Below are 24,937 nucleotides of genomic sequence, written 5' to 3' on the forward strand. Positions count from 1 at the left end.
TCGTGATATTATCGTTATCGAGGCCCAAATATTAGTATTGCGAGTTACTCATATCGCCCCACCCCTATATGGTATATGTCTTAGCACCGTGAGCCAGTGTTGCAGTCGAGTCACTAAATCTCGAGTCCGAGTCGAGTCTCGAGTCCCCAGTGTTCGAGTCCAAGTCCGAGTCACCAAAGAAGAGCCCGAGTCGAGTCCCCATTACCCTAGTCCGAGTTCAAGTCATCAAGGTTGAGTCCACTCCACTCTGGCAGTCAAAGAGCTGAAAAAAGGGTCTACATTAAACATAAATGACACAGCGGTCACCATTTCAAAGGGAGTTTATTTACATTGTGACACAATAGCCAAACAAATGCACTAGCCATCAATATCTTAAAATGTGTAACTTCTTTGAAGTGGCGACACATTTGACATTCAACAGAAATTGTTTACTTGATATTAGGATTGGAGAAATATGAACGATGAAGCTGTCATTCTCCTTTCAACACAGTGTAAAACTTAAAAGGTATTTTTACTTCTGATAAAGAAATTCCATCCATTTAGATATATGATCATCGATCATCATCTATTCTAGAGTAATACCACCTCTATCATCATCATCATCATCATCGTCGTATGAAAATGTATACTCGTTGGTCCTGGAAAATGTACCACAACCCTAACCCTAACGGAGTGAAGGCTGACATCGATATGATCATCTATTTTAAAATAATCCCACACTACCATCTCATCATCATCATCATCATCATCATCATCATCATCATCATCATCATCATCATCATCATCATCATCATCATCATCATCATCATCATCATCATCATCATCATCATCATCATCATCATCATCTTATAAACATGTATATACCGTTGGTCTGTATAAACGATTGAGTGAAGACTGGCATCGACGTCATTCCTCATTCTGCCATTATGTTTGATTCATGTTCAGATGTCGCTCCAAAACGTTAAATCTCACCCTGGCATTCATTCAGAAACACACTGAACCGCTTATCTTATCTGACTAGATAGTGTGAGACAATAATAGTGTGTAACAGGAGTGTAACAATGTCAATACAGAATCCCCAAATCTCTTTCATAGGTCTTTCATACTTTTCTTCCAGTTTAACTGGTGGGATACTATGGCTACTGCTATTAGCATAATGTTTAACTGGTGGTATGGTATGACTACTGCTATTAGCATAATGTTTAACTAGTGGTATGGTATGTATACTGATATTAGCATAATGTTTAACTGGTGGTATGGTATGACTACTGCTATTAGCATAATGTTTAACTAGTGGTATGGTATGTATACTGCTATTAGCATAATGTTTAACTGGTGGAATAGTATGTCTACTGCTAGTAGCATAATGTTTAACTGGTGGAATGGTATGGCTACTGCTATTAGCATAATGTTTAACTGGTGGGATACTATGGCTACTGCTATTAGCATAATGTTTAACTGTATGGTATGGTATGGCTACTCCTAGTAGCTGGCATAATGTTTAACTAGTGGTATGGTATGTATACTGCTATTAGCATAATGTTTAACTGGTGGAATAGTATGTACTGCTAGTAGCATAATGTTTAACTGGTGGTATGGTATGACTACTGCTATTAGCATAATGTTTCAGGCTCATTTTCATTGTTTACAACTTTGAAATAAAATGTATTTTTCTGAGCCAAACCATGCTGTGTAGAAACTATAATTAGAGCTCTGTAGTATGTAATGGATAATGTATAGCTACGAGGTCATTGTCGCAAAATAATTGACCGACACAGAGTTTAAAATACCGAGGCGCAGCGCCGAGGTGTTTTAAACGTCAGTGAAGGTCAATTATTTTGCGACAATGATCGAGTTTATGTAGTGGATGTGAGGACCGACAGTGAGTCTGTGTTTATGTAGTGGATGTGAGGACCGACAGTGGGTCTGTGTTTATGTAGTGGATGTGAGGACCGACAGTGGGTCTGTGTTTATGTAGTGGATGTGAGGACCGACAGTGAGTCTGTGTTTATGTAGTGGATGTGAGGACCGACAGTGAGTCTGTGTTTATGTAGTGGATGTGAGGACCGACAGTGGGTCTGTGTTTATGTAGTGGATGTGAGGACCGACAGTGTGTAACTGTGTTTATGTAGTGGATGTGAGGACCGACAGTGAGTCTGTGTTTATGTAGTGGATGTGAGGACCGACAGTGGGTCTGTGTTTATGTAGTGGATGTGAGGACCGACAGTGGGTCTGTGTTTATGTAGTGGATGTGAGGACCGACAGTGAGTCTGTGTTTATGTAGTGGATGTGAGGACCGACAGTGTAACTGTGTTTATGTAGTGGATGTGAGGACCGACAGTGGGTCTGTGTTTATGTAGTGGATGTGAGGACCGACAGTGTGTAACTGTGTTTATGTAGTGGATGTGAGGACCGACAGTGTGTAACTGTGTTTATGTAGTGGATGTGAGGACCGACAGTGAGTCTGTGTTTATGTAGTGGATGTGAGGACCGACAGTGAGTCTGTGTTTATGTAGTGGATGTGAGGACCGACAGTGGGTCTGTGTTTATGTAGTGGATGTGAGGACCGACAGTGAGTCTGTGTTTATGTAGTGGATGTGAGGACCGACAGTGGGTCTGTGTTTATGTAGTGGATGTGAGGACCGACAGTGTGTAACTGTGTTTATGTAGTGGATGTGAGGACCGACGGTGTGTAACTGTGTTTATGTAGTGATGTGAGGACCGACAGTGTGTCACTGTGTTTATGTAGTGGATGTGAGGACCGACAGTGAGTCTGTGTTTATGTAGTGGATGTGAGGACCGACAGTGGGTCTGTGTTTATGTAGTGGATGTGAGGACCGACAGTGAGTCTGTGTTTATGTAGTGGATGTGAGGACCGACAGTGAGTCTTGTCTTGTTGTTGTTGTTGGTCTTGGCAGTGATTCACGTGGACGTGGAGGATAACAAGGACAGGCGGGAGCTGCTGAAGGGAGTGCTAGAGGGAGACAACTCGGAGATGGAGAGGTAAGGAGGAGGAGGAGGAGCTGTCGGGAACACTGACTGACGGCAGTGTTTTGTGCGTTTGTCAAAAGTAGTTCCGAGTTACTATCTCTTAACTGAATGCAGTGTTTTGTGTGAGTGAGTGAGTGAGTGAGTGAGTGAGTGAGTGAGTGAGTGAGTGAAAAAAGCCTTTCACTATAGGGCTGGGCGATATGGCCAAAAATGATATCACGATAACGATATCGATAACAATAAAAAGAAATCGAATATATATTAAAAAAAATTATGTATTTTTAAACAACAGATGTATGTTTATTTTGCAGCAATTCTTTGTCGTTGCCGCCATCTTTAGTGTTACATCCCCTCACACTCCAGTTCTCAGGCTGCAGCTGGTTTGAAAGCGAAAGTAAACCGGCTTCTCTGCTGGCTGTGGCTCCAGGGGAGTTTAACAGTTCTGGCTCTGCTAGTTTATTTTCTATCTTTTGGCGCTTTTTTGGTGGACAAACCACCGCACATGTGCACCGTGACTCGTGACTGGAGACTAGTTCTGCTAGCACACATAGCCTACTGTGTACAGACGGTTTCAAAATGTATTTTAAATTAGAAAGCAAACAAAATAAAAGAGAAAAATAAATCTCTATTTGGTCAGTATTGTCATTTGGACAAGCAAAGCCATTACTTTAAGTTGCAGGCAAGAAAGACAAGTCTGTCCACTGTCTCTGGTTTTAAGACTGCCCTGTTGCAGGTCAGAAAAAATATCGATATTTCTTTTTTTTTTATATATATTTTTTCCGATATCGATTATTAAAATATATCGCGATAATTATCGTTATTGTTATATCGCCCAGCCCTACTCTATCAGACAGTGAGCCTGGGGCATTTAGCCCCATTGGTAGATGTGTTGTAATTTCCACATCATGTATATATAATGATAAAAACCTAACGAATAATAAAAATAATATGGCTGTCTATATAGAATGGTGCGGCCGATTATGATGAAGTGACGGATAACCTCTTTGACCCCATTGGCCCGCCCCTGTCTTAACTCCTGGCACGTTGTGATTGGCCAGCATCCGGTTCACCGTGGTGAGCGAGCCGCCGCAGGAGGAGGACCAGGAGAGGGAGTGTGAGAACGTGGGCGTGGCTTATCTCAGGATCCCAGACATCCTGGAGAACCAACGGGACTTGATTGACACTAGTCTGAATGGTGAGTCAACATTTCACACACACACACGCACACACACACGCACACACGCACACACACATACAGCTGCTAAACGAACAATAAACACTATGCAACAACCATCAAATGCACACAGCACACACACCCACACACTCACTTATAATAATAATAATAATAATAATAATAATAATAATAATACATCTATTTTATATAGCGCTTTTCCAGGTGCTCAAAGACGCTTTACATGGGCAGGAGAGACAAACTATGGCAAAACAAAAAACAGAACAAAAAAATAATACATGACAAAAATAAAATAAAATAACACCGACAGAATTAGAGGTCAAAAGCAAGATTGAAAAGGTGAGTTTTGAGGGCTGACTTAAACAAACAACACACTGCAGCCAGCACCCACTCTCCACACTTTACATCACACAAACACACTTTATATTTATTGATAAAGGATTTGCACTACAACTCGTACACCTTACTGTAAATTGTACCTAAATTGCACCTCATCCTATTTCTGCCTTGCACTATATAGTATTGTATATTAGTACACTGCATAGTATATTGTTATATGGTAACTCAGTTACGTCTATTATGCATCGAACATTGTACATATGTCTATACTGAACACTGTGACCTCATTTTTTTACTTCTAATTTACATGCTATACTATGTTATTTTATTTCATACTTATCTTGTCTTGCACAGTCTCTGGAGCGTAACAGTAAGAAGCATTTTGTATAAAAGTATTCTGTACTTCTGTATGACAACTATTAAAGAAACTTGAAACTTGAACTTGAAACTACGCAGGTCTGAAATTCTATGGCAAATGTATTTATTCATTTCTAGGTCTTAAAAGAGTTTTGAAATTCCACCCCAAAAAAAAAGGTCTGGAAAAGTCCCGATCGTTTAGTCCCGATATGTTAGTTGTAGAGACCAACTGTCATTTTACATAATACGTACGTAGTGATATTTGTTGTCGTGGAGAGTATCTGCGGTTGCAGTGTGGTATGGCCTATAGTTGCCAGTCATATTGCCCAGCAAAAATAAATACGAAAATCACAGAATTCTGAAATTGAAAATTGTTTGTAAGTGTCATGATATTGTTAATTTGTCCCCCCTAATAGACAGCACACATGTGCTCTCTCTCTCTCACTCACTCACTCACTCATTCTCTCTCTCTCACTTACTCACTCACTCACTCGCTCGCTCACAAACACAACATTGCCAGGTTTCCTGCAAGTAAATTTTACCGCCACTAGGTGGCATACTGTATATAAACACAGCATTGCACACACACACACACACACACACAGAATCTACAACTCCCTCCTAAATGCCCATTGTGTCCTGCAGTGGTGGACGTGGAGGACAGCACCGTGGTGGTGGGCAGTCTGACCGTGTCTGTGGAGGGACTGGAGGCTCTGCGGTCCATCATGGAGGACCCTGAACACGACTTAACCCCCATCTCCTCACTGCAACCCATGACATGAGAGCTGCTGCTGCTGCACACACACACACACACACACACACACACACACACACACGTGTTGTGACTATATGAATCATTTTGAGTGGTCAATACCTAAGAATTTACCGTTGTCGTCTATGGCAGTGGTTCTCACATTAGCCTGTGGACCCCCATCTGATTAGATTCTTTCCTCAGCGACCTCCATCTGAGATAATGTTTGTTGTTCGATATGATTCACGTCAGCATTCTATAGCTAAGTGTGGCAATTCCAGGTGTAGGGGTGGCAGAATAAACAACACACAGACAGGTTGCAGTTCCCAAAATCATGCTCTTTATTTTCTACTAAATAATAATCGCTTTCTGGCGTTAATCTGTCGGCCGGGCGGCGTCTCCGCTCTGTGGCCTGTCGCCTTGCGCTGCTACGGGGGACTGAGAGGGGGCTCCTCGGCTCCATTAAGTCCCCCCTCCTCAACAGGCGCACCGCGCCGTGATTCGATAATCACTCCCGATGATCCTCTAGCGACAGGTGCGTCCGGAAGCGGACCCCCCAAACATGGGCAGCGCCCAGCCATTGGGTCGCTACGTAACGTCCATCAATCACCAAGCCCAAAGATAGCGGGGGGGAGAAAGTGAAACCTGTGATCAGATCAGAATAGTCACTCTGGGTAGTGTAGAGGTCTAAGCACTCGCCTATACCACGGCAGGGAGACCCGGGTTCAATTACCGGCAGCGGTACCTCCGGCTTGGTCAGTCGTCCCTACAAATGCAATTGGCAGTGTTTGCGGGTGGGAAGCCGGGCGGGGGGGTACGAGTCCTGGTTGTTTTTTGCGATAGCGACTGCTGCTGTTCAGCTGGGAGGGGATCTGGGGGGGAGATGGCGTGAACTCTGTGTGCGTTACGCTCGCCCTGTGAAACTCATCGCTGTCAGGTGAAAACGATGTGGTAGTCTACACACCCTCCCCAGTAGGGCAGTGCAACAACCAGTAGGGAATTTGCATAACAAAAAAAAAACGACAAATTTGGGGGATGGGTGAAAAAGGTCAAAAGGCTAACGTTCTGGTGAACAAAATGGTGAAATTAAACGATGCCCACGTTTTCTGGGAACCACATTGAGAAGCACCCATCGAGGGAATGTACCGATACTGGTATCAGAAATTTGGGTTTTCCCAATCCAGCACAAAGAGAAATTTGTAATACCTAACCCTATGACACAGCGATGTGAGTGAGATAACATCAGAGTAGCACAAAACCAAGTAAACAGTTAAACTGAAGCTGCCCACATCGGCTGTGTGCAAGAGCGGAGTGCATGGAGCTCAAAATTGGCTGCACTGTCAAATGTGTCGGCGACATTTCACTGATGTACCTCGCCTCCAAAGACTAGTTACAGCACAGTTACAAGTAGTTTTATTTATATTTTTACATTTGGGTTTAATATATCCTAAGTTATTTCACTGTGTGTAGGTGCACTCACTGTAGCTATGAACTTTGACCTCAATTGTGTCGGCATGTCTTTTCAGGCCTATGGGGGGGGGGGGGTGTGTGTGTGTGTGTGTGTGTGTGTGTGTGTAGAAACATTCACATTATATTTACTGTACTTAAGGTAGATTTATTAGCCACTGTGTGACTGGATGATGTAAAATGCTAATGCAAATACTGGTATAAACCTGCTTGAGTTAATTGGGTGGTTATTACCTTGTGATAATTCTATTTATGTATGCATTTACACTCACGACAGTTGAAAACATACCTTTTTAATATTGCTTTTAATTAGCAACTCTTTTTATTATTTTTCTTTAAATACTTGATTTTATCCATTTTCTTTACTTGTGATTTTAGACTGTGGTTTACTATATGTTCTTTTTTTAATCTGTTATTATTCATTGTTTTATCTTTCTTTTATCATGTAATGTGAAGCACTTTGGGTTGCATCTTGTATGAAAAGTGCTATATAAATAAAGTTATTATTATTATTATGTCTGTGATGGTACAATACAGTTGGCACAGTCTGATACAAATGCACTATGAAGTCACGTAACATTAGGGGATTTCTTCTGCATTTTGATTCATGATGAAAATAAGTAATGTATTGGAATTTATTTTAGAAATTCTATTTTAGAAATCTAGATGACAATCATGGATATGTTGAGTAGGGACTATTACAAATGTGTCTTCTTCGCCTGAATGTTATAGCTTTGTATTTAGATATTTTTCTAAAAATAAATAAAAAATAAAGTTTCCGTATAGTATTTTTGCTCACACTCACACCTCCGAATTTCCTGGAATTGATCTGCGAAAAGTAATACTACAGCAACATCCTGTGTTCATTTGACACGAGACTATTTTACTTTACAGATGGGCCTTTGTTAGAAACTTTTATATCAACAACAACACATATCGAATATATAATGGTGGTAAATTGAAAACAAGCCGAACAACATAAACAACCGGAAGTCGTGTATTCTCATTTGACTGACTTATGACCCACCCATTCATGTTTTGAAACGCACATTTTGTGGGCGTGGGCTACTTTTACGCTCACTTTGTATTCGCCAACTAAAATTACGCTCAGATATTTACGTTCGTCGTCGACCCGAAGTCTCGAGCGTAACCCGCTACGCAACGTAGTAGCTGTCACTCAAAGGACATTTAAAAATGGCTACTACACTGTACAGAGCTCTGTAGTGTATGTTATAGCACGATAATAACAATAATACGATAGCACGATAATAACACCGTGGCCTTGTTAGTTTAGTCGGCGACACACTTTGTATTTCAGTGTCCCCCCTTTCGATCTTCAACATGAGCGACGAGGATGAGTTTTTGCAGAAAGCAAGACTTGGATTTGAAGATCTCTGCCGAGCTTTGAATATGGACGAGGAGGCGAGCAGTGAGGCGTGGAGGAGCTACGAGAACATAAGCCGAAATTTCACATTAGAGGTAAACAAAATTAATAATATCATTCATACCGATAATATCCTGCGATTGTTTGTGTAGTTTGTTGTGTGGCTTACTGTATAGGTTCTCACCTCGTTAACACTCACTTTCCATGTCACTCGTCGTTGTTCCATGGCAGAATGAATACCGGTATTAATTATGAACCCATATAAATGATGAGTGTTACTATGATGAAAATTAATTAAAAAAAACTAGCCGTTTGGTATCAAACAACGATAGGCTGTCACACTGCCATGCTATGCTAGCATTATACAAAACTAACATTACCAGTATATCACGTTAGCTAATATACAGATTATTATTATTGTAAATAATGTGTATCCTTATGCGTTGGTGCTTGGTTTGTATTGACAATCGGCAGCATAACAAGGCAGCCTAGTAATGATAAACATGATCATGGATAACTGCAGGCCACTAGAGGGGAGGGTTTCCAACATGGCGCACCGTGACCCCACTTGCCCCCAAGTGAATGATCAGATGCTACTGTTCCCTGGTCAATTAATCTCTCTCTCTCTCTCTCTGAATGAATGAAAACTTTATTTTAACAGATTGCAGAATGGGTACAATACAGTACGGCTCAATACACACAAGACAATACACACCAGAGAAAGACGTTTGTCTTGTTTACATCAGGGTCCCCCATTTTCAATTCATATTGACATTTATGACATGATATGACTCAACATACATGACATTTATGGCATAGGGACATACATGACATTCAGGTATTTAATACTGTTACATTTGTGACATATACGGTATTCAAATATACAGTACTGTTACTCATAGATCCTGACAGAGTATATACATATGATGGGGAGGGGACTGTACATTAGGAGGGGGTGGGTGGGTGGGAGAGAAATATACATAAAAGGCGGGGAGAGAATATATACATGCGGTGGGGAGGAGACTGTACATTAGGAGGGGGTGGGTGGGAGGGAGAGAAATATACATACGGTGGGGAGAGAATAATACATGCGGTGGGGAGGAGACTATTAGGAGGGGGTGGGGGTGGGGGGTTTGGACATTTACGGTGGCCAGTTTAGAATTGCAGCCTCCCGTAGGTGCTCTTTAAGAGCGGTTTTGAATGTGGGTAGGGATCCACATTCCTGTACAGCTTTGGGTAGGGCGTTCCACATTGATGTGGCATAATTGCGAAACGTGTTTAGTCCCTTGTTTGAGCCGAATCTGGGTTTAACATGATTTGTTGAGCTTCCTCTGGTGTTGTGGTCGTGGTATTCACTGACCTTTGGGAAGTATTTTGACATGTACATGGGTACCTTAGTCGTATAGTGTATCTTGTAGACCAGGCCCATTGCAAGTTGATGTACTCTGTCGTCTACTCTAAGCCATCCTAGGTTGTCAAAGTGGGCAGGGGTGAGGTGGGTTCTAGGAGTCAGGTCAAGTAGTAGTCTGACCAGTTTGTTTTGTGATGTTTGTAATCTTGTTTTTAGCGCCTTTGAGGTGCTTTGGTACCATGAGGTGCAAGCATAGTCGTAGTACCCTTGAATGTGTGCTCCTGCCAGAGTCTTCAGGGTATTCTTGTTTACCAGAGAGGAGATCCGGTACAAGAATCGAGTTCGTTGGTTGACTTTTTTTTATTACATTGGATGCCATTTTGTCACAGGAAAGATTAGCCTCTAGGATGGAACCCAGGTAGGTAATTTCATCTTTCCTTGTGACAATATTGTCACCCACTGTAACTGAGAAGCCGTCGGTCTTGCTGAGTTTGTTATTTGAACTCTCTCTTTCTCTCTCTCTCCCCCTCCCGCCCTCCCTCCCCTACCAGGGGAGCGAGCTGCACTGGCTGGCATGTGCTCTCTATGTAGCCTGTCGATCTGCAGTGCCAACCGTTGGCAAAGGGACAGCGGAGGGGAACTACGTCTCTCTGACGAGGATCCTGCGCTGCTCGGAGCAGAGGTAGACCCACAATGCACCTGCACACTCACCTTCACATGTAACGTGGATTATCCAACGTCTTGTTGATCACTGTCAGGAGTTCAAGCGATATTTTATGTATGCTAATCAGATGTATGTACAGAGTTGTGGTATAATATGTACAGTGATACAGGTATAAAGACAGTATGGTAGTAACTTAGTCATACTGGCCAGCAGCGTATATAGAAGTTTGAAACACACAACAATGCAGGACTCCCCTTTTTTATCTCCAAATATAATAATAATAATAATAATAATAATAATAATAATAATAATAATAATAATAATAATAATAATAATAATAATAATAATAATAATAATAATAATAATAATAATAATAATAATAATAATAATAATAATAATAATAATAATAATAATAATAATAATAAATAATAATAATAATAATAATAATAATAATAATAATGATTAATAATGATTAATAATAATAATAATAATAATATTAACTTTATTTGTATAGCACCTTTCATACAGGGGACTGCAGTTCAAAGTGCTTTACATGAGTAAGAAATAAGACATACAATCTGTGTAAAACAAGCAGCAAGAGCAAAGCAATTCTTGAATTTCTGTAATCTGTTACAAAACATGATAAAGGTCATATCATAGTATGCACCCAGCGGATAGTGGGGCGTAGAAATAAAAGTAAAAATAAGTAATATAATAGCAAAGGGTAAAATGAGCAGACATAAAAATCACAGTGTTTCACATTAGGATCTAACATCCCAACAGGCCACTTTGTTTATGATTTGATTCAGTTTAAGTAGAATAGAAAATACTTGAATGATGAAATGTGCAGACATACTATAAAATCAAAAAAAATGTACAGTGCAATAAAATAGTTCTGGATGAACAGTTCAACGTCGTCTTTACCTTCTGTTTGGTATCCACACAGTTTAAAACCTGACATCATCATGAGTAGGGCTGCAACGATTAGTCGACGATTATGAAAAATCGTCGACGAGATATTGTTGCGTCGATTAGTCATTAAAAAATAAATAAATAAAAAATATTATAATTTTATTTTTATTTTATTTTGCACTACCTATCTTTGTGAAAGTGGCTTCTCAGCTCTGGTCCAGCCAGTTGAAGACTTCTTAGCTTAACATAACAGACCGACAGTAAGTTTGGGGGAACTAATGGGATAACTGGGGATGTTGTTTGGTCCTGACAAGAGTCTCAAAGCAACTCTGAGGTCATGCTCAATGTCCAATCTGTTCCTCTGCTCTGTCTTCAGCTGGACCAGAGCTGAGAAGCCACTTTCACAAAGATAGGTAGTTAAAAAATAAATAAAAAATTATATATATATTTTTTTCTTTTTTTTTTAATATAATTGTTTTTCGATTAGTCGACTAATCGAAAAAATAATCGACAGATTAGTCGACTACCAAAATAGTCATTAGTTGCAGCCCTAATCATGACACTCAGTCATAACAACATCTCAACACACGTGTGGTTTCTCTCTCAGCCTGATCGAGTTCCTCAGCAAGATGAAGAAGTGGCAGGACATGGCCAACTTGCCCCAGGAGTTCCGCCAGAGCACCGAGAAGCTGGAGCGAAACTTCACCGTGTCGGCGGTGATCTTCAAGAAGTACGTGCCCATCTTCAAGGCCATCTTCAAGGCCCCCTCGGAGGACCCGCCGCGGGTCCACAGGAGCCGCAAGCAGAGGTGAGAGCCGCTTGACCCGGACAAGTTCAAGTTCAAGTTTCAAGTTTCGACCAATAGTCGACTAACAGCAAATTTTGGCCTATCATAGTCGACCATCCAAATCCTTAGTCGGGGGGTTAACCGTCTGTAGTGTGGTAGTGAAAGGGTTAACCGTCTGTAGTGTGGTAGTGAAAGTGTTAACCGCATGTAGTGTGGTAGTGAAAGGGTTAACCGTCTGTAGTGTAGTAGTGAAAGGGTTAACCGTCTGTAGTGTGATAGTGAAAGGGTTAACCATCTGTAGTGTGGTAGTGAAAGGGTTCATGTATATGAATACATTTACATTTACATTTAGTCATTTAGCTGACGCTTTTATCCAAAGCGACTTACAAGTTCTGTGCGACAAGACAGCAAGAAGGGTATAACTCTATCAGCTGAGTAACAATGTTCATCAAAGTGTTGCGTGTTACAGTGTAGGTTAGTTTATTAGGACAAGTGCATGACATTACACATTAAGGTTAATCGGGGTTAGATTTTTTTTTTTTTTTTTTTTATCATTTCAGATAATGGTTGAAGAAGTGAGTCTTTAGTCGACGGCGAAAGATTGGACGGGATTCGGCTGTCCTAACTGGGATGGGTAGTTCATTCCACCATTGTGGGGCAAGGACTGAGAATAGGGGGCTTCTCTTTGATGACCCTCCGGGAGCTTGGATAGGAGTAGATCTGAGGCGGCCAGAAGATGCAGAGCGTAGGGGTCTTGAGGGTGTGTAGTTAGAGACCATTGACCGGAGGTAGGCGGGAGCGGTTCCCTTTGCCGCACGGTATGCTAGGTCGAGGGCCTTGAAGCGGATACGTGCAGCAATGGGGAGCCAGTGCAGGTCCCTAAGAAGTGGGGTGACATGGGCCGACTTCGGTAGGTTTGAGATCAGGCGGGCCGCTGCATTTTGAATGAGTTGAAGAGGCTTGGTGGCAGTGGCCGGGAGGCCAGCTAGCAGTGCGTTGCAGTAGTCGAGGCGGGAGATGACTGTTGATTGGACGAGGAGTTGGGTGGCTTCTTTTGTCAGGAAGGGGCGTATCCTTCTGACGTTGCTCAGGAGGAATCTGCAGGTTCTGGTTGTCGCTGCGATGTGAGCAGAGAAGTTCAACTGGTCGTCGAGGACAACACCAAGGTTCTTGGCGGTCGGCGACGCGGTCACAGCTGCATTCTCGACTGTGATGGAGAGGTCGGTCAGGGGGGAGGATTTGGCCGGCAGGTGGAGCAATTCTGTTTTGCTTAGGTTCAGTTTGAAGTGGTTGGTCGTCATCCAGGCGGAGATGTCGGACAGACAGGCCGAGATCCGCTCAGAGACGTGGATATCTGAGGGAGGGAAGGAGATGCTAAAACAATAAGCGCATACTCCTGGAGGTATAGTTAAATAAAAACACAGATTTGGGCAGTCTACCCTAAATACCTTGTTAAGTCATGTTTTCTAACTAGGTAGGGTCCATTTGGTAGTTTATAGAAAATAATTTTAGTGATTGAATGGAACAATAAAATGGCACTTGAGCTGAAAGGGAACTGTCAGTCAAGCGTGACCTGACCACGCCCCCACAATCCTAAGAAATGGTCTGAGCTGCCAGATCAGCTGTTTGAGCTGAGATTTATAATAGTTATTAATTTGTTCAAATTTGGCTGGGTGGTTAACAACAAATTTTTTCTGTGGTGTGACAAAACTCAGAACACATTTGTTTTCACTTTACCCCAACTTGAAAGCTCCAACTTACATATTCTACAGTTGTCCAAAGCTTGCTGCAGCCTGTTTATAGCTTGTCATAGTTTATGTAACATACCATACTACACGGGTAGTCCATGGTACCAGTTGGAGATATTACTCTCTAGGAATTTATCTAGATCTATAGATCTCGCTCTATCACTTTCAATCACATTCCTCTCAAGACACATGTTGAGTTTTATACACTGTTGTCAACAGAATGGCATCTGTCTAATTAGCCTATACCTTTATTATTGATTTACTAATGTCAAGAGAGAGCTGAGAACATCACCGTCAACATTTCACAGGTTAAACCTGCACTACGGAACTTTTTCATGAAGAAATATAGCTTCTTTAGCAAAACTAAATCACAGAGTTGAGCCGAAATTTGGCTAAACAAGAGAACCCCCTCCCAATCTTCATGCCAATTAGGGTACCTTATGTATACTAACTGCACCTGTGTATACTGTATACTTTACTTACTCATAGTATATATTCAGATTCTAAGTGTTATATTTATTGTAACATATAATTGATAGGGCATACATGACCCTCATCTGCACCTTTGTTTACACTGCTTACTTGTTCATCAAGTCAAGTCAAGTCAAGAGTTTTATTTGTATATGCTTATATTCAGAGTAAATTATATTGTTTACACTGCTTAAATAAATGTTTTACCATCATTCTAATGCCTATATTTATGTCTTAAGGAATATCTTATCTTCAACCCAGCAATGCATGAAACACAGTGAAGTCTTCCCTAAGAGCTCTTCTGCTCAGACACAGCCGGTTCTGAAAAACCCAGTCTCATTTCTAGAGCGTGAAATGTGAACAACACTGTTGTAAAGCAGTATCTAAAGTTACCTTGCTTGAAGAAATGTCTTTTTTGTTGCCATGTAATAACAAGGAGCAGTCACCTCTCACTGCCGCAGGTTGCCAATTTTCCATAGTGTACACCAGGGGTAGGCAACCCTAGGCACGCAGGGGCATTTTCATAGGCACAGGGGGCAGCATTAAAAAAAAAAAATTATATTGTTGAAATCCTCCCACAGGTTCTTTTTACTACCACATATTTAATTGAGACCCTTTATTTGTTTATTATTTCAATTTAGCTGGAAATACATTGCTACATCATTCAGTAACATTTGCAGATCCTTATAACAAAAACATTATTACGGTCACCATTGTGTACAGCCATTCTTTTTACTCAAAATGTGAGTATTACCAAGTCAACTTGTGTTCTTACAACAATGACAATAAACATAGTTTTATTAGGTTGAAATAATGTGGTTGTGTACTTATTTTTCTGTTAACTTATTATGGATTGAAAACTGAAAACCTTAATGCACAGTAACTGAACTCAATATTTTTAAGTTCTGGTAACTTATTATTATAATATTTTTTACAGTGTAGTCTTGCGATCAATCAAAACTTATTTACACGATATACCTCACATTCACCCTCCACTCACATCCTGGTGTTCTCCTGGTGTTCTCCATTAGGCCTGTAGGTGGAGCTATGACAGCACACGTACAGTACACACACCGATGGTGTGTGATGTGTCCAAAAATGAATGGGCAAATGTGAGTGAAATGGTCGCACTGTATGCAGCTGTTTGTCTGCAGTGCATTGCATTCCCCCCCCCCCCCCCCCCAACTCAGATTTAGGGTTGATACAACCATCATAATAATATTGTTAATAATAACAATAACAATAATGATGTAATAATGTAAAAATTATCATTAAAAAGACCTGATTATGAGAAAAAAAAATTACAATGCATGGAATATTGTTGAGGCACACTAGTTACAACTATATTTCAAACAGGCACTCCATGTCAAAAAGGTTGCTGACCCCTGGTGTACACACTTGAGTAATTAATTGTAAAATGTTACTGTGCGTTTATATTCTGACTTCTGATTTCACTTTTAACATTTTAAATGTAAAATCGGTCCAAAGTTGAAATTGCTTGCTTAAACTATTTGCATTTAAGTAATGATTTAATTTTTTATCAATTTATAAAAATGTTGGCAGTTTAAGGTTTTTCGCCATGTTTTACGGAAGCATATTGCTGCCACGCAAAAAAAAGAAAAATGGATCAGTATATCACGTTATGACGTGAAAACTTTATTGTTATAACAAGATATTTCTTTTCACGTTATAACAAGATATTTTCATGTTATGATGACATAAAAAATTATCACGTTCTTCTAACATGAAATGTTTAATGTTCTAACAATAATCTATCACATTATAACGTGAAAAATAGTATATTGTTATAACAAGAAGTGTTTATTGTTAGAACATGATAAGTTTGTATGTCGTAATAACATGAAAATATCTTGTTATAACTTGAAAATATCTTGTTATCTTATTATAACGTGAAAATATCTTGTTATAACGTGGATATTATCTTGTCATAATATATATACTATATATACTTTTTGCATGGCAGCAATACGCTTCCATAAAACATGACGACAGCACCTTGCTTCCTTTTTTATCTTATTTGTTTTATTTTTTCCTGTTGTTACTATACATATATATTCATATGTTTTACCATTTCTTTTATATAGCTTCTCTCTCTTTGTAAAGTGTCCTTGAGTCTGAGAAAGGCGCTTCTCTCTTTAAATCCAATTTATTATTATTTATTTATTATTAAACAACCAAAAAAAAAAAAAAAAAAAAATCTAATAAATCACTTAAATGCAAATTGTCTAAACAAGTTATTTCAACTTTGGACACATTTTTATGAAATTATAGAACAATAAATGCAATTTTGCTAAATGTGACGTGTTTGAAAGGTGATGAATGGGATATCCTTTTTTTTTTTTGCAGACGTCATCCATGCACAGTGACAGAGGTCTTCAACTTCTGCTGGATTCTCTTTGTTCATGCAAAAGGTAACGGCTGTCCTTTCAGTACATCTGCTTCCTCCTCATACAGTACCAGAACATGACAAATAGCTATACAGCAAACACTTTCAAGTTTCAAGTTTTGTTTTAGTTGTCACATATAAGGTACATGTACATTACAGTGAAATGCTTGGTTCTGTACGAGCCCCCTGAGAATGTCCTTCATACATTAAAAAAAAGTAAACAGAATAAAGTCCAAACACCATGATGTATGTACACAAAATGCAAACTTTTTAAAATGCAAAAATGTGGTAGAGATGTAGTGCAAATCTTTTAGTAATACACAGATACAAATATAGTGTAGTGTTAAATAGAATAGAATAGAAATACTTTAAGCATCCCGAGGGAAATTTGGAAATGTGTTTAAAGTGTCTCAAATGAACGTTAAGGTGAGTGTTTAAAGTGAGTGTGTGTGAGTGGCGGCTAGGTGGTGTAGTGGGCAAGGCACTCGCCACCAGTGTGGAGACGCTAGGATTCGCGTGTTCGAATCCAGCTCTCCACATTGTTTTTCAGTTTGGCTGGTCGTCCGCAGTAATACACATTGGCCGTATTACGGGGAGGGAAAACTGAAGGGTGGGGATCGAACGTTGTGAACAAGCGACTCCTACAAGTCGGTTGGTGCGCCTGCGCAGTAGAATCAGGAAGTGTCGGGGGCAGCGTGAGCCTCCCACGCGTTACTCCTCGACACTGAGAGATCGAGCTGCGCAGGTGAAAAGATGCGACTGCTGTTACCTCAAGTACCGGAGGGGACTTGTGCTATGTATGACTTAGTCCACATTGCAGCCGGCTTGTGGGAGGCAAGAAACAGCGTTCGTGACAGGGGAGGGTTGAATTGGATGATACGAAATTGGGATGGGAGAAAATATGGAAAAATGGGAGAAAAAGTGGATCAAAAAAAAAAAGTGAGTGTGTGTGCGTGTGGATGTGTGTGCAGTGCATGTAGATGGATAGGTTAGTGTTACATAGAGTACATTGAGCACCCTGATGGCCTGGGGATATATAAGCTCCTTTTGAGTCTCTCTCTGTACTGGCCAACAGTAAGTTACAGGTTTACCAGGAAGCGTAAAAGAAAACGCGTGTCAGATATGATAGATAATACACCCTTGTGTGTAAGAGCTCATAGGTCGAGAAATTGGCAGCCTCCTGTCAATGAAATGAATGCTCGCATTGCATCATGAATGTAAACAAGGAAGTACACATGCAGAGAAAGAGAGAGAGACAGGTTTTCTAGGGAGCTAAGATAAGATATTCCTTTATTGATCCCCTTGGGGGAAATTCAGGCATCATGGCAGCATGGGGGGGGGGGGGGGTACAGGTAGTAGAAGACATGAGATACAGGTCATAAAATTATAGTACAGTAGAGAAGTAAAAATAAAAATAGAATAAAAATAGGCAGTGTAAACAATATAACAATCTAATTAACTCTGGGCATGCACATATGGGCAAGTAGGCAGTGTAAAAAGGTCAAGGTGCAAGATGAGGGTATGTATGCCCTCTCAGTTATATTTGCCCTACAGTACATATAGTTACAATATATATATATATATAATCTAATATCTAATCTAATATAATCAAAAAATGCTAAATATATGCTCTGGTGAAGTAAGTATACAATATACACATAAGGTGCAGTATGCATAAGGTATGTAAAGCTACCAATTTGTTAGACCAGGGGATCATTTTGGGTAGGTTTCTTCTATGTAATTATATGTTTTATCACCGCAGTGTTCCCATTAAAAAAGAGAAAAGGTAAATAAAGCAAACGTTTTGTAATCAATTCAGGGACTGTCCCACTTCAGGGGCTGTCTCAATTCAGGGGCTGTCTCAATTCAGGGGCTGTCCCACTTCAGGGGCTGTCTCAATTCAGGGGCTGTCTCAATTCAGGGGCTGTCTCAATTCAGGGGTTGTCTCAATTCAGGGGCTGTCTCAATTCAGGGGCTGTCTCAATTCAGGGGCTGTCTCAATTCAGGGTCTGTCTCAATTCAGGGGCTGTCCCACTTCAGGGGCTGTCCCAATTCAGGGGCTGTCTCAATTCAGGGGCTGTCCCAATTCAGGGGCTGTCCTAATTCAGGGGCTGTCCTAATTCAGGGGCTGTCTCAATTCAGGGGTTGTCTCAATTCAGGGGTTGTCCCAATTCAGGGGCTGTCCTAATTCAGGGGCTGTCTCAATTCAGGGGTTGTCTCAATTCAGGGGTTGTCCCAATTCCAAGGCTCCTCCAAATGCAGCCTTCTTTTCCTGAATTTGGAGGATCCTTCAGATGTATTTCGCAAGGCCGAACGCTGTTTTAACATGACCTAGGACCATTATTATACAGTTTTAATAGGCGAGAATGTAACCATTTAGATTCCCAATAATATGGTCAGTTTGTCCAAATAACACCTGTTTGGAAATTTGCTCCAACCGTTATGGGAGATTGTGCGGCTGCGACATGACTGATTGACGCCCAGTTTAACTGGGAATCCCCGCTCAGCGTGAGGTTAACTATCGTAACCGATCGTCCTGCTATATTCCTTTATCTGTACTTTTATCAGTCTCCCCCAGTTAGTAGCTAGAGATTCATACATTTAGTGGAAGTGGCAATAATCAAATAATCTAGATAAAACCATTGCTTTATCCGTCTGATTCAGATGACGTGGACAGACATTTTGACCTTCTCTTGGTCCATATATGGGCATATGCGTGTGCCGTGGCACGAGGGCTTCCCCCATTTTGGCACCAAGAGGATTCCTCCTTTTAACTGGGCATGCGTCATTGCGTCAGCCCCAGTCTCCTCCGTAGACCAGAGCGGCTCGGTTCCACCTTTGCGGTCCACTAAGGACACGCCCTGGTCTATGAAGTGTAATGTATATTCATTAATATTTCACTGAAGGATTACAGATCCTTAGATCCAGCTCATCTGGTAAGAGCATAATCTCCCCCACTGTGCATCAGTGACCAAGCCAGCCAGGCACCCAGAATACTTTGACCTGATGACCTGTGGGACCTAATGTGCATGCATGGCTATATCGGCCTCCGGCCACAGGCCAGTGAGAGGAGCAAACTAGACTACCATATACGACCAGGCCTGTCTGATCATCATTATTACCAGTGGCTCGCTAAATTTGGAACCCACATAGTATAAAAGCATGGTTGTGTCATCATTCTGGAGCCTTGCAGCCCCCACGGAGGGCTGTGGTCTCCAGGACTGTTCCTCGTTCTCCGTGTGTTCCTGTCAATAAATACCATCGATTGACTTCACCTTTGTTCTCTGTCCAGCTGGCTCATACATATCAATCCAACAAATTCAGTTTTTATACTATCAGAAGGACACACCTTTGTACATTTTACATTTAGTCATTTAGATGACGCTTTTATCCAAAGCGACTTACAAGTTCTGTACGACAAGTCAGCAGGCAGGGTACAACTCCTTCAGCTGAGTAACAATGTTCATCAAAGAGTGCTGAAACTTGGGTGCTACAGTATTGAGTGCATAGACACATAATTCGTATAGTAGGAGGAGTGCATGGTAGTATAGGAGAGTAATAAGAAGGTTAGCCCTGGTTTGTAGACCTGGTCCTTCAAAGGCTACAGCCCCTGAATTGAGACACAGCTTATATAATATATACTATATTATATATGTATCTATAAATCAATATATGTAAATCTAAATCTAAAAGTAAGCTCAGGAAACCATGGGGTCAGGGCAGGGGTCATGTAAAACATGTGCGCTGACGGTCCTCTAAGTCAGTGGTTCCCAAAGTCGGGGTCGCGACCCAAAGGTGGGCCGTGAGCAGCCACGGGAGGGCCGCGAGATGATTTCCATTTTTTTTTTTTTTTTTTTTTTTTGTCAGGCCACTGAACTTAGAAGCAGGCCAGGACAGTGTTTCTAGTTGTATTCTAAAATTCTATTCTATTGTATTCTAAAATGTGACTATATGGTTTTATATTAACTTAATAAATAAACAAAAACGAAAAATCTACTTATTTCAACAAACATTTCAAACTAAATAACAGATTATGCACATAAAACGCTGAAAACAACCGAAGCAACAATAGTATTTTAATGAGGCTATTATTATTATCATTATTATTTTGCAACAAGTTAGCCCTCTCATAAATAGCACATATAAATGAATAACTAACTTGAACTAACTTAATAGGATTGAAGTGATATTTGGCTTAAAAAATCGGTCGCCTGGCAAAAAAAAAGCATGACGATGTGCATTGGGCCGCGGCTCTCTGACGCCTTATTTTCTGGGTCCCGGCCTGAAAAGTTTGGGAACCCCTGCTCTAAGTGAGGGGACACTGCTCGACAGACTGGCTTGGGGCCAACATGGATGGGTGTGAAGGAAGGATCCCACGGATGGATAGAATGAAGAGATGGGGAGAGAGAGAGAGACTGTGACTGTTGTGATTGGAGGATGAAGAAAAGAGGGAAGGGTTCATGTAGGTCAATAGGCCTCACAAGAGGACAAGGCCCTGAAGTCTAGCCAAAATCAATCTTTCTATGTCCTGAAGAAGCCAGATCTCTCTCTCTCTCTCTCTCTCTCTCTCTCTCTCTCTCTCTCTCTCTCTCTCTCTCTCTCTCTCTCTCTCTCTCTCTCTCTCTCTCTCTCTCTCTCTCTTTCTCTCTTGCTCTCTCTCTCTCTAGTAGTTATGCCTAGATGACAGTAAGTGACACACACATATAATCATGATAATGAAAATATATATGTATAGGCGGCTGGGTGGCGCAGCGGACTAAGTGCTCGTCACCAACGCAAGAGACACTGGTATCGAATCCGGCTGTCAGCGTTGCCTCCGGCTTGGCCGGCCGTCATACTGGCTCGATTGGCAGAGTCAGCGGGAGGGAAGCCGGTGGGTGGGTCCGGGTCGTTGTAAACAGCGACTCCTACAGTTCGGTCGGGGCGCCTGCACAGCGAGGGAAGGATCTGGAGGGAGGTAGTGTGACCTTCCACACGTTACACTCTCCCAGTGAGAGTCCGCGCTGCCAGGTGAAAAGAAGCGGTGGGCTGGGTACACATGTGTCGGAGGAAGCATGTGATAGTCTCCGCCCTCCCGGACCGACGGTAGGGGGGTAGAGTGCGCAACGACCAGGAAGGGGATTGGGAATTGGCATAACGACTAACATTGGGAGGGGAGAAAAACGGAAATAGAAAAAGATAATTCAAAAAAATATATATACCGGGTATATGTATATTCTGTGCATATATACCGGGTATATGTATATTCTGTCTCTCTCTCTCTATCTGTCACTCTCTCTCTCTCTCTCTCTCTCTCTCTCTCTCTCTCTCTCTCTCTCTCTCTCTCTCTCTCTCTCTCTCTCTCTCTCTCTCTCTCACACACACACACACAGAGCAAATAACTTATGTGTGTCTCTGTTGTCTTGGCAACCATGGCAATGGGACGAGTTGGAACTTGCCTGTAGACCTGCAACATTATTGGTATGTGTTCCATGTGTGTCAGTTTAAGCAGAGGATGCTGAGAGTTTGTTCTTACATGACCCACCTGGTTAAATAAAGGTTCAATAAAAACAATATATATATATAAACTAAAAAAAAAAAAAAAAAAATAATAATAGAAGCGGCTGGGTGGCGCAGCGGACATTGCGCTCGTCACCAATGCAAGAAACACCGGGTTCGACTCCGGCTGTCGGCGTTGCCTCTGGCTTGGGCCAGTCGTCATACTAACTCATTTGGCAGAGTTAGAGGGTGGAAGTCGATGGGTGGTAATCTGGACGTTGTGGACAGCGACTCCTACAGGTCGGTTGGGGGACGCCTGCACAGCAGAGACAGGAAATGGCGGGGGTAGTGTGAGCCTCCCACACATTACACCTCGCCAATGAGAGTCCGCGCTGGCAGGTGAAAAGATGTGACAGGCTGCCTCCTCGTGTATCGGAGGGGACACGTGATGCAAGGCTTCTATCCTCCCTACAACCGGCCAGTGGTGGGCATATGCGAGCAACGTTCAAGACAGGGGAGGGGAGAATTGGCACAGCGGGTAATTGGGATGGGAGAAAAATAGAAAAAGATGAGAAAAAGTGGATAAAAAAATAATAATAGAAAATAAATAAATAAAAACATTATAATAATGCTTTATTTAACTCATTCAGCGCCAGGGGGCGCTAGACCACCATCACTTTAATCAATGGGGAGACTGCGAAATTTGAGAGTGCTTAAAATTTAGGGGTGGGGGGGGAAATCGATACGTAGTAGTATCGCGATATTTTGCGTGGCGATACTGTATCGAAACAGGAAGTTGCATTGTTCATTTCAATACCTGTAATAGTACAGTAGTCCACACACACACATGTGCATTCAGTTGAGTTGGAATATGACTGTAATACAAACAGTTCAGTTTGTCAGGTACATGCAACACAGATTACAGTGTTTACATCTGTCTGCTTGAGAAAATACCATGTTCTGCAATAAAAATGATTGAAGTGAGATGAACAGACTGAACTTTATTTTATTAGATAAAACATGTTGACAACGTTTTACTTTGCAGTTGAAAAAAGGTAATAAATAAAATTTGATCCAAAAAAATTATAATAAATAATAATAATACTGTCCAGTGTCTTTACCTCTCTAAGCCACCCTGCCTCCACAGCCCATGTTATGTTTCAGCCTTTGGCCCACAGTATGAATTCCACAGTATGAGCCACACACATGGTTCAACGTCAACCCGACCTCACATACAAGTGATTACATGTATCACTTACCATACTTACACATCTGCAATTCATTCTACATACCTTAACATTTTAGCATTTAGCTTTTATTCAAAGCGACATACTAGGTTCTTTACAACGAGTCAGCAGGAAGAGTACAATTATCTGGCAGCTAAGGGTAAGGAACATTGTTCGTCAAACAGTGTTGAACTTGAGTGCTACAGTGCATAGTAGTAAAGACATATTAGCATAGTAGGTAGTAATATAGGGAAGGTAGATTCCTTAGTAGTAGAGTGCATAATAGTAAAAGACAGTTATAGGTTTTTGGTGTGGGGGGGGGGGGGGGGGTTGGGTTTCATTTCAGATATTGATTGAAGAAGTGTGTTTTTAGTCGGAAGTTACAAGCCAGTACAAGTCAAACTCTACATAAACCTCCTGTATGTAGACATCATTTAAACGTGCATGACCAAATTAATTCTGAATTGGGAGAAGTAATTTTTCAAGATTTTTGGAAAAGAAGAAAAAACACATTTTCCAGCAAATGTTTTAAATTTATATTTTGAAAATAAGTTCCACAAGGTGTATCAACAAGTTTGCAAAAATACGAAAAACACAACAACCATTGCGTAACAAAATAAGGTGACTTTTAAACTAAATATGTCGTGACCTAATTTTTTTCTCTTACATACAGTACATGTGTTTGATCATTTGCCTGTTTGATAACTTGCCTGAAATTGGAGCTTGATGTAAATGTTTTATCTGTATTTTATTGTGATGTTCTTTTTTATGTTGAAACTTTCTGCTGCCTTGCTTGGCCAGATCGCTCTTGAAAAAGAGATTTTAATCTCAATGATGCTTATCTGGTTAAATAAAGGATTTGATTGATTGATTGATGTCATACACTAGGCAGTTGTTTTACTTGCCTAAGTCATGTGATCGCCGTCTGTGTATGTAACGTTAAAATGCACAAGTCACACGAGTGAGTTAGGCAGATGGGGATTTTTTACATAACAAGTGTTCTGATTGGCTGAGGACATAGGCACTAAGCCAGGGCGATGCAGCAGTGTGAGCAGAGTACTGTTAGGCAGACATCTCAATTTGGCAAAATAAATGACTTGGGCAATTATCGTATGAGGCTAACGATATAGATTATATTCTTTCACATTTGAAGCCTGTCAACTTCAAGATGACGTAATCAGAGCAGCATAACTGGACCACATACCACCTTAACACAACCTATAGAGGTCAATGGATACACAAACGTCACGTAGAATGTGTACTTTTACTTTAGATACTTAAGTAGTACGTTCAATAGCAAATACGTTTCTACTTTTACTTAAGTAGAATTTGAATGGAGGACTTTTACTTTGACCAGAGTACTTGTTTATCTTTCTACTTGTTTCCTCAAGTAAAGGTAACTGTGTACTTCT

At 41.0% G+C, this 24,937-nt stretch overlaps 2 protein-coding genes across 2 annotated transcripts in view; both read left to right on the forward strand.

The window, feature by feature from the left end:
* rpgrip1l (RPGRIP1 like) overlaps positions 1-6,391 on the forward strand; it is a gene marked incomplete at its 5' end in the record, with an annotated part of 56,331 nt that extends 49,940 nt beyond the window's left edge. The window contains 3 exons of the mRNA XM_084334539.1: positions 2,919-3,003; positions 4,050-4,186; positions 5,525-6,391. Of these exons, the coding sequence (XP_084190665.1) occupies positions 2,919-3,003; positions 4,050-4,186; positions 5,525-5,661 (359 nt within the window). The 3' untranslated portion in view covers positions 5,662-6,391. The remainder of the gene's footprint in view (positions 1-2,918; positions 3,004-4,049; positions 4,187-5,524) is intronic.
* A 1,937-nt stretch (positions 6,392-8,328) lies between these two features.
* The window catches only part of rbl2 (retinoblastoma-like 2 (p130)), a gene marked incomplete at its 3' end in the record, with an annotated part of 51,465 nt that continues 34,856 nt past the window's right edge, over positions 8,329-24,937 (forward strand). Inside the window, 4 exon segments of the mRNA XM_084335077.1 lie at positions 8,329-8,576; positions 10,384-10,514; positions 12,016-12,216; positions 16,782-16,846. Of these exon segments, the coding sequence (XP_084191203.1) occupies positions 8,439-8,576; positions 10,384-10,514; positions 12,016-12,216; positions 16,782-16,846 (535 nt within the window). The 5' untranslated portion in view covers positions 8,329-8,438.

This window comes from Notolepis coatsorum (genome assembly GCF_963971535.1).
Source record: "Notolepis coatsorum genome assembly, chromosome: 18".
Lineage (NCBI taxonomy): Eukaryota > Metazoa > Chordata > Actinopteri > Aulopiformes > Paralepididae > Notolepis > Notolepis coatsorum.